The sequence below is a fragment of the Diabrotica undecimpunctata genome, chromosome 10, assembly GCF_040954645.1.
Source record: "Diabrotica undecimpunctata isolate CICGRU chromosome 10, icDiaUnde3, whole genome shotgun sequence".
NCBI classification, from domain to species: domain Eukaryota; kingdom Metazoa; phylum Arthropoda; class Insecta; order Coleoptera; family Chrysomelidae; genus Diabrotica; species Diabrotica undecimpunctata.
The window spans coordinates 38,428,139-38,439,161 of NC_092812.1; the positions used below are offsets into that span (position 1 = coordinate 38,428,139).

An 11,023-nucleotide genomic window follows, 5' to 3' on the forward strand; every position below is an offset into this window, starting at 1 on the left:
GACGATTAGGGTTTATAGAAAATAATTTATAAGTTATATACTACATAATATTAGATATTTGGTTGTTTTAAATAAGTTATATACTAGAGAATTTAATAAAAATATATTTATGTGAGGGCATTTTTAATAAATTAGCATATTATAATAATTGTAAAAAGTTGTATTTAGTAATTTTAATGTTGTAAATAGATTTAAGTGAGCCATGTGCTTAGGCAACCAAAAATACTCTCGGAGATTGACAGATATTTATACTCTGAAGTGACGTTTAAGAATATTTACGAATATAAAGTGGTTTATAATAATATATTGTTTGAAATGTGTATTTTATTAAATTAGAATGTTAAGTTACTAATTTAATTATATATTCTGATCTGAAAAGCCTAAATGTAAACAAAATTATTAATAGAAAAGAATGGAATTCTCTGGATCTCCGGAGATGGCCATGTTTGCGAAATGGTTTGTTCCAGAAAATTCAGACAAGTAGTTAATGGAACAAATTGGAACATGATCTCTTACGAGATGGTTCTAGAAATCCGAAAGATATAAATACCCGTGATTTGGATTCAAGATGGCAGTTTTTAGCAGTTTTATCATGAAAGTTAGTTAGAAGATAGATACATTTACTTAGTGAAGTCAATTGTTCAGAAGTTTTTGGAAGTTTTTAGTCAGAAGTCAAGCAGTTTATTATGAAAGTTAGTTAGAGTCAGTGAATCAAGTACAAATAGTCCAATTGTTTAATATAGTGAGTTAAATGAAGATTAAAAATTATGCTTTAATGCACATTTATAATTATACACAAATAATTATTGAAGATTAAAAAAAAGTATATTGGAAGAAATTAAATTATATTATGGTTGGAGATTAGTATAAATCAACTTATAATAAGTGGATATTGGTATATTGAAAAGAAGAATAAATATAAATGCTGTTTGCTGGTTTGATTGGTGGTATATAAATGATGGTGAAGAAAAATATATCTTAGATTGGTAGAAGCTGATAATTGGAAAAAGAAATTTCACAAAAACAAGGATAACCGAAGTACGAAGACATTCAGTGGTGATTAGAATATATATAGTGGAAAACAGTTCATTTAGGCATTCAGTGAAAGAAAGGTACAAAATTTTGTTAATATAATTTAGTTAGTGTCATAACAATTTCAATTTTGAAGATAGTTTTGTTTAAATTTTAGATTGTCTATAGAATTTAATTAGTTTTATAAGAATATCAATTTAAAGATAGTTTATTTTAAATTTACATTGACTAGGTTAGATATATATGTGTGTTTCATAATAGTTATAATAAAGATAATTTAAAAAAGTACTTACAAGCTAATTCTTTGAGAACCGCGATAAAAACCCTATATATTATAATATTAAAAATACTCATTGCTCATCATTCAAACAAAAAAAAAACACATCATAACAATATATATATATATATATATATATATATATATATATATATATATATATATATATATGTGTGTGTGTGTGTGTATGTATATTGTGATGAACCACGGGCCACTAAAGAAGAATATCCCCACAGTTTCCTCCTGCTTGTAAAAGGCAACTAACGGAGAAGCAGTCATGCTCTTGTCCGATCGATGGAAATTACAGTGGGATTCCGCAACAACGGGCAGGTGGACGCATTGTCTTATACCACACGTGAATGTTTGGCCGAACCACAAACATGGCGAGATCAACTACTATTTGACGCAAATACTCTCAGTACATGGCTGTTTTTGAGCTATATCTTTATCGCTTTAAACATGAAGATTCTCCAGATTACCCATCCTGCCTCGGGGTCAGTGAATATGCGGAACACGTGTTGTTCGTGTGTCCTCATTTCAATTTGCTGCGCAATACTCGAGAGGCAGTTATCAAACAAAAAATTCGACCAGAGACCATAGTAAAAGAAATGCTTTCATCGAAGGCAACTTGGGATGCAATCATCATATTCGCGATGGAAGACCTCTAGAATCTTCGCCGCATTGAAAGGAGAGGAGCTGAAAATAGAGACGCTTAGAAGGGGAGAAGCAATGAGCTCAACAACATGAAGGAAGTGCAATACCTAGATCCTCCCCCCGTGAAGTAATACCTTACGGTAGTACCGTGGGAAAAACAGAGGCAGAAGGGGTCGGGTTTTAGTCGGTATTGTATTGTAATATACGAGTCCAACATACCAGTCACTACATCTATCCTGATGATACGTAAAAGTATTTCCAACCCCAAAAAACACACTCACACACACGCACACAATCGCACGCACGCACTCGCACACACACACACACACACCCGCGCACGTACACACAATGAAACATGTTTGATTTTACAATAAAAGCGTGTCAACTACATTAAAGAAGGAAATGTAATTCTACGAAAATTTTCAATCTCTAACATTTTGCTCTTACCATTGACCAGTGCCACAAGTATTAAGGGAACTAGCAACCAAACATGTTCTTTCTTTGGTTCAGTTTGTAGTTATCAATTTCTGGATAACAGATTTACATGATATATAAAAAAGACTTCAAAATCATATATTCAAAAAACGTATTCAATTTTTTGTACATAATAAACATCATTAAGTTTGACAATCAATTGTGTTTATAATAAACCTGATACGGAAGTGTTTTGGATTTAACAACTCACTAGCTACCAAAAACAAAGTCATGTAGGCTTCCAAGTAACCATTTGTAGCTTAAAATTGAGTTGTTCCAGAATAAACTGACAATGTTTTTGTAATTCAGGTGTGATTTTTGTCAGTATTTCATCTTCTTCTTCATCTTCCTTTTTCATTTTTTTTTTCTTACTTTTACAATTATCCTTTCTGTTATCTTCCTCTTCATCATTATCACATTCACTTAAACGTTGTTTCATCTAAAATTTATAAAAATACTACATTTAGTTATCATACTAAACATTAATCTTTGCAAGAAATGAAGAAACTGAATTAATATTATTAAAAGTTTTCCTTACCATTTTAAATAAGTTTGGTGAGAATTAAAAAATCTAATTGTGTTTTTTATAATTATACAAGTTTGTAAATGCATGTCACCCTGTATTAATTTTTTTAACTGCCTAGCGAGTTCTACAATTTTTCCTTTTATAACCTACTAGTGCTTTCGTAAAAATCGTATTGAGTGTAAGTTATGAATTACTTAAAACTAAGGCAGGTTGGTGCTGATGTCACCACTAATTTTCACTAAATGAAATGACTGATTTTACTTCAATACAGATGTAAAATAAAATGGCGAGTGCTGTAAACTAGTTCGCCTCCTCGCGGTGCACCCTGGATAGCATGTTTACGAGAAACGAACTAGAGCGATTGGTGGCTGTTAGATTATCTCATGAAGATCTCCTGACAACTATATACATGGATACACCATCATAACAAAACGGTTCTTATCATAACTATCAGACAATGAATATCGGACATAGTCTCCGTATTTGTCAGCTAATAATATAAGAAATCAACTAAGCATTAATTTTATATATCTATTTAAAATACCACGATAACAGCAGAATATTTTCGAATTCATAAATTGGCTTGCTGCATGATTGCAGCAGGTCCAATTTCTATAACATATAAATATAAAAACTCTTAAAATTTGTATCAGTTACCACGCTGCTCCCTAAAAAATCTCCTTAGATACACCCATGGCCAAAATGTGGAAGAGTTCGCTGTGGTGTCAACTGTGGCTGAGCTATAACCGAAATCTTGGTTTGGTTGGTAGTTGACGTCGACTCGATAGTGCGTAGCAGCTTTGCACATTTCTGGAGGTGAATTTGAAACCGATTTGAGAAATGAGCGTCTTTTACATTTTTCGAAATTTTAGTTAATACTATCATTAGATATTAAAGCGCGATATACTAACCCTGCGCACTAGTCTCAGATAAGCAATCTCATTATTTATTTTATAAAACCGGTTCTTTTAATATCGATATATATCCTTATTCATTTTGTAAGAAACAAAATAGAATCAACGTTTTTATGTCATAATTTCATATGGCCGTCATTTTTATTGTAACATGTATAGTTCCTCATTAGTTTTTTGTTCGTTTTTTCCAATACGGTAAAAAGTCCTAGCTGCGTAGATAGTTTATCGAACGATCCGATGTGAAATATGTACTGTTATAACCACTCTTAGCAACAATTGGAATTTTCTTAATGGTATTTTGTAGATTCGCCATCCATCCACTCATACACCTATATACTCATACACCCATATAGTTGCACATTATTTGAAAAGCAACACTTGGAGAAATCAGCTTGGCTTATTCCAATTAGCCTTCCATCGTCGTTGGTTTTTGTAGAGCCGAGGGTGACAAACCCTATGTGGACTTGTTTTCTGTGGAACCAGCTGTTGGAACAGATAAGCTTTTGTTAATTCTAATTCATATAAATAACTGTAAATCGTTTTATATCTCTAAATTGTTCATACTTGTTTTGATTTACAATCAGTGTAACTGCTTATACTCATATAATCAAGTAAACTTACTAGTTTTTTTTATAAATATGGAAGGGGTAATTAAAGTTTATATAGGTTGTTCAATAAGGGAGGGAAAAAATTAATGCGGTTTTTTTAAATAGGTTTTTATAAAGTCTCTGACCCGACTCATTCTATTACATATTTTATATAAATATCTTGATTATAGTAATTGGTATTTAGTTGCTATTCCGACACATATTAGTTCTATCGGTGGGTACCTCACCTCTTTGCGTCTGCTAGGTAAGGTATTCATTTATTGTAACCATAGGTCTTGTCTTACCTTTAATACCTTACCTAGTCTAGGTTTACTTTGTATTCTAATAAATCTTTAGTGTTAAATTATTTCGCTTTTCTCCCGGACTTTAGATTATTGTTTTTACTAATACCCTTGATACTTGGCACAGTACTAGTGGTATTTTTATTTGTTCGTGGCTATTAGGCCCTATCTTACCTTTACACACCCACCAATACTGTTATTTCAGCTTTTCTTTTACATGTAGGCAAATTATTTAAACTTTGTTTAACAAAATTTATAAATATAGTTGTCACTAGTAGTTAGCTTTTTATTTCAGTTTCTACTAACCAGTATATTATAGGGTAACAAGGTAAATAGTGGTTTTTGAAAGTAATTCCAGGTTATTGTATTAGGTATATCTGTTTCTTGTTGTTTCCTCATTTCTAAATTCTCAAGCTAGTCTTGAGTGACGCCCACATTCAGTATCTTAAGCAACTTCGTATATTTACTTATAGTGCCTTCAATACAAGATTAAATTCCAAGTTGTCCTATCTAATTTCATTGTTTGTCTTACAAGGTATATTACATTTTCTCCCTTGTTTATATAATTTTATCATCCCATATATTGGTCTTTTATCCCAAAGCCAATCCTAAGTGTAGAAAAGCTAGCCCGAATTCTCCCTTGAGATTTGGTGTCTCTCATGTCACCTCGGGGAAACAATTAATGGTCTATCCACCTTCTGTTATCTCCGGGTGCTCTGTAGAGGGCTTCGAATATCGCTGTCGAGAGCTCCTCTACCTAAGTCCATTTTCAGGTTATGGACTTGGAAAATATTTATCTTCGGTGTCTTGCCTTGAAAAAGGCAAGATATTTCTTACATGACAATTTCTTCGTCGAAATAAAAACACCAAGTTAAGTTGAAACAATTCTCAGCCACAGAGTATAGAAAATAAATGCAGGAAGCAGAGCCCCGAGAGCACTAAGCTCTCGGAGAGCCCGTGAGGGACTGACCTGAAAATCGCCAATATTTATATACGCTGTTCGAGCGATACATAGGGATTTACAGGTCAAGAGCCAATGGGAAAATTCGAGGCGGGGCGATGCGCATCGAAATGCGTACTAGTCCACAGACTATCGCATCCGATGACACTCAGGCCCTTTAAATTGATTCCTCTGAGCTAAGCCATTCTTTATTAGTATATTCAATAACTTCACTCCAAATTCTCCTTGTAAATTCTTCTCTTCTAAATTACAATGCCCCAGAGTATTGGGGTTTTAAATTGGTTAGACTCAAAGTGTGGCTTTATGCACTTTAACTTCTTGTTTTGTATCTTCGCTTTTTGCACTTTAACTTCTCGGTTTTCTATCTTTGCTTTTGCACTTTAACTTTTAGAGTTTGTTCTTTAACTTTTGGTTTTTCACTTTAACATTTGGTTTTTTTTTTAAATTTCAACTTTTGGTTTTTGCACAATATATATTGTTGGTAGCTTGAAAATAAATAAGAAACTTTTGATAGCAAAAAAAGTTTTGCTATATCCTGGGTAGACTGAATAAAACTTTTTCGAATTAATTAAATATCTATTTTGGACTAATATTAAATAAATTAAAACACTAAAAATTTAAATATCTCAAATTTAGCAATTTCCCATATAAAATAGTCAAGAGTAGTAATAAAGTGACTCACTTCACTATCTCGAAATAACATATTTTTGAAGTTCTAGGTTTCTCGGGGTTCGTAGCAGTACATTGCATTTAATTTCACAACTGGACTAACAAATAAACATTACTGTTAAAACTATACATTCGGAATGTTAACGCGAGAACGTAGAGTAAGTTAAACTTTACACATTTGGATCATATCTCATTGTTTTTATATCTCCCAGTTGTGTAACATGGCAACTTTTAAGGTAGATCATCCATCTATTAGCTCATAAACTGGATTATGAATTGCGAGACCGTCATTTAACCGACCCATCTTTAACAACGGTTGATGCGAAAAGGGTAGTGTTTAGACGTGCTTTGAAACAAGCTTCAGCAAATCGGAGGTATACTGTCCTGTCAGCTTCCCATCTCAAGTTTAGTGGCGAGGTCCCTGAAATAGAAGCAACTATTGCAGATCTTAAGATCAAAATAAGTTCTTTTGTTGGCTCCCATAGTGATGCTCTCTATGGTCGCTTGACTTCTCGTTTAGGTCATGTCTCAGGTCGAGTCCATCTGTTAGAATCCACAACAGATTAAAAAGATTCAGTAAAAAAAGTCTTCAAAAATCTTAATTTGGAAGGTGAACTTGAGTTCAAAGTATCTCCACAGGCTCATTCTCCCCCAAATATTTCTAATATTTTAGCAAATCCATTTCCTTTTGTTAAATCCGCTCCTATTCACAAATGGGGTGTGTATTTGTCAGGTAAATCAACTGAGAATGTCGTTAGCTTTTTGGAAAAGGTAGAGTGGCTGCGTATAGCGCGTGGGAACAGCGAGGAAGAGGGCTACTCTTCTGCTGCAGATTTATTTAAGGATTCAACTTTCACTTGGTATCTAAATAACCGAGGTAGTTTTGCTTCATGGCAAAAGTTAGTTGCCAAACTTAGGTTAGATTTTCTTACTTATAATTATGAGGATAATCTTGTTGAATAAATTAAGTCACGTAAATAAGCTCCACAGGAGAAAAGTCATTATCTTTATTAACGAGATTGTTAGCTTATGTAAACGGTTGGAAACTCCTCTTTCTGAATCACAAATAGTAAGGATCATTAAGAAAAATTTGTTGCCATCTTATCACTCTAGTTTGTTCAAGGTTCTTCTCGGTTCCCACACTTGTTTCACTTGACTTTTTTTATTCATCCTTACCATGTGGCCGTACCATCTCAGTTGGGCTTCTTCGATTTTCTTCTCTATTGATTGGACTTTAAGGCGTTCTCTTATTTCATCGTTCCGTATCCTGTCCATTCTGGTCACCCCTAGTACTCTTCTTAGATACTTCATTGAAATACTTTGCAGTTTATTTTTTAGTCTGGTGGTGAGCGTCTAGCTTTCACATCCAAATGTTAAGATAGGTACAAAAACTGTGTTGTAGATAGCTATCTTTGCTTTTTGGGATACTTCTTTTTTCGATAGGAATGTGCTCTTAATTGCGTGGTATATCCGGGAAGCGTTTGCTATTCGATTGTTTATCTCTGCTTCTTGTGTACCCCACTCTCTAGTTGCACTCCCAGGTATTTGAAGGTTTCGACTTGTTCTAAAGTATAGTTATTGATTTTAATGTTTGTATGTTGGTCTGTTTTCCCACATACCATGACCTTGGTTTTACTTTCATTAATTCTCAGGGTATGTTTTTCAAGTTTATCTCTCCATATCTGGAGGTTTCTCTTAAGTGCGTCCTCGTTTCTTCCAAATACGACGAGGTCATCTGCAAATGCGCACTCTGCTATCTGTATCATTTCCAGGTTTCTATGTCCAACAAATATTCTCGATGTTTCTTCTCTAGTTTCCTTCATTACATCATCTAGTACAATATTGAACAGGATGGGGCCTAGTACACCTCCTTGTCGTAAGTCATCATTGACTCTAAACTCTTCTGATTCCATATTATCTGTTCTTACTCTGTTTCTTGTGTTCTTGTATAGGCTCATAATAGCTTTTCTGAGTTTGCCGTCTACTTCTGTTTCTTAGGCTTTTGTCTATTTCGGTTCGCGGGGTTCTATCAAATGCTTTTTCGAGGTCTATGAAGCTTGGTATAGTTCCGTGCTTGTATTTCATGCATTTTGTATTAGATGCTTGAGTGTAAAAACATGGTCATGGATGCTTCTTCCCTTCCTGAAACCGCTCTGTGACTGCTCCAGCTTATGGTCTACTTCTTGTAGTAGTCTTTTCTCCAGTACTCGTTCGTAAACTTTGGAAGGGATACTCAGGAGAGTTATACCTCTGTAGTTGCTGCATTCTCGTCTGTCACCTTTTTTAAAAATGGGTAGAATAACGCCCACTTCCCAGTCTTTTGGGAACTTGTTCTCATTCCATGATTCATTCAAAGTTATAAAATTTTATTTACATAATTTTTATTGTAATTTAATTTATAAAATTTTATTTACACAAATAAAGAAATACTTTTAATATTGAAAATGCCATACCTTTTTACGTTTTAAAATTAAAAATTTAATATTTTAAAAATAAAGATTTGATTGTGAAAAAAATAAACAAAAAGACAGTTTGCAAATAAATGGCATCGCAATTTTATTAAGTGTGGATGCACAAGGTGAACAGCTCCGTTTGTACTCCTTTCTCACTTTCCCTTAACTATATCTTTCATAATATGATTTTATGTAGAACAGACAGCCTTCAACAAATTACTAGAATGTGTCATCCTGAAAACCCACTTCATAATCCATAAATACAATAAAATTGCAATAGAATCTCTAAATGAGATACTCAATAATTTGTTTAAATCTTTCTCTATTAAAAAAAAAAAACACCCACTTGATTGAGCCTCACATTATGAAGATACCTGGAAACACTCACTGTTAATATCCAGAGGGAACTCTAATTGAAGAAATCCTCTACATATCAAGACAATAAACAACTTATGGTTATGGTATATCGGGGCAGAGCCCATTTGTGAGCCTAATAAACAACTTTCCTTTAGTGTCTATATTTAGCATTAAAAAGTAATTAATTTATCCATAATAATTCTGTAAATTTGCAGAAAGACTTCAGTCAATGGCCTTTTGATGCCTGGTATCAATAAAGTATATTTCACTCTCTATACCTATATAAATATGCATTCATATATTATGAATTATAATAATATTCAGTATGATGTAGTAGTATGTTATCCCAATGTTGTCCAAGTTTAAATATTATCATTTATATCCTTAAACCAATGCAAAGTAAAACAAAATAAAATACTAACATAAATTTCAAACTAAATACATACACCTGCTAAATACAAATGGAATCCTACAAATGTAGGAAGGGCACAAGAATCATGGACCTTACATGACATGATCATGTCCTATCACAATTTAAATTAAGTTATGCATGACATTGTAGGAAACAACAATATACTTCCAGAACTAGCAGTAAAGTAAAAAATATAAAATACTAATATCAAATTCAAAGTAAACACATTCATACTTAGCACACACAACATCTAAATTTAACACACACAATTGTAAAAAACCTATTGTATCTAATAAAAATATATTAAAAATTATTATAATTATAATGCTTCCTATGGTAATCATGGAGTATAAGCAAACTGGTTATCCAGCATTTAAATAAGGAATGAGAAAAAAACATGAAATGGTTCTAATTGAAGCAGAGAAAAATTATTACAGGAAATAATATATTCCTCACCTTTTTGATATGCTTTTCATATTCAAGGGCATCATAATAATTAGGTTTTTCTCTCCGAACTCTTGCAGTTCTCCTCCTATAGTCTGCCTCTATGGCAAACTCTCTAGCTATGCGTCTAGCATTGTAGAAAAAATGGCCACAGGGGCAAGACTTACATGCCACAGGTACCTAAAATGATATAAAATACTAACATAATATTTGATAACATTTTATTTTACCTGTTGTTTGCAGGTTGGACATATCTTTGCTATCATATTCTTCTTGGGCATATTAGGGTCTGTTAGGCCTTTGTCATGATTTAAACATTTTGGTTTTGTTCTTTTCTTTGATCTGTACGTTGAAAGGTGCAAATATACAAATACAAACTATTTCAGTAACTGATCTGTAAATATTTTACTTGAAGATTAATTAGCTGTTAAACACAGTTTTCACTGCAGTAATTAGGATAAATTTTTGTTATAATTTTAGACTATTAAAATTTTTGGAGTACCTGTGCAAATATACTCTAAGCTAATTTAACAAAGTATACATCTTACATTTTCGAGTTACATAGATGCAAAAACATCAATATTTACTAACATGCGAAGTTAGCTGGACTCATCTGTCTTTTTGCTCGATGCCAGAGATATGTAAGAGAGGGGATATGACACAAACGATATTTATGTATCTACTAAATGGGACCACTTAATTTGACAGGATGTACTCTCCAATATGGCGACGGGCAGGTCCTGATTCAAATTAATTCAAACTGTATTTACGATTTACTGTTTAGGTTGGGAATAAGCATTGAGTTAGATTAATAATAGTTATTTGGAATAAAATTACTTTCATTTTTAGTACTCTTCAAGTACACTTTAATATTAATTATAAAATTTATTACATACATAAAGTTTAAAAAAATGTACAAAACCAGTCAATGATATGGTTTTAAAATTATAACATTTACATA

The 11,023-nt window shown here is 32.7% G+C and overlaps 1 protein-coding gene across 1 annotated transcript; it reads right to left on the reverse strand.

Annotated features, from left to right (window-relative positions):
• Positions 1-2,520: 2,520 nt before the first annotated feature.
• LOC140452282 (uncharacterized) lies at positions 2,521-10,706 on the reverse strand. The gene is made up of 3 exons (XM_072546447.1): positions 10,293-10,706; positions 10,075-10,242; positions 2,521-2,876 (listed from the first exon to the last, which is right to left on the reverse strand). Exons 1-3 carry the CDS (start codon positions 10,341-10,343, stop codon positions 2,667-2,669), a joined length of 429 nt encoding a protein of 142 aa, XP_072402548.1. The 5' UTR covers positions 10,344-10,706; the 3' UTR covers positions 2,521-2,666.
• Between the last annotated feature and the right edge of the window lie 317 nt (positions 10,707-11,023).

Bases quoted from the DNA above. Each gene is read 5' to 3' on its own strand.
- LOC140452282 (XM_072546447.1), bottom strand. From the start codon at position 10,343: ATGCCCAAGAAGAATATGATAGCAAAGATATGTCCAACCTGCAAACAA. The intron at 10,243-10,292 runs GTAAAATAAAAT...ATATCATTTTAG, and splicing joins GTCCAACCTGCAAACAACAG to GTACCTGTGGCATGTAAGTC. The intron at 2,877-10,074 runs GTGAGGAATATA...TATAAATTTTAG, and splicing joins ATGAAAAGCATATCAAAAAG to ATGAAACAACGTTTAAGTGA.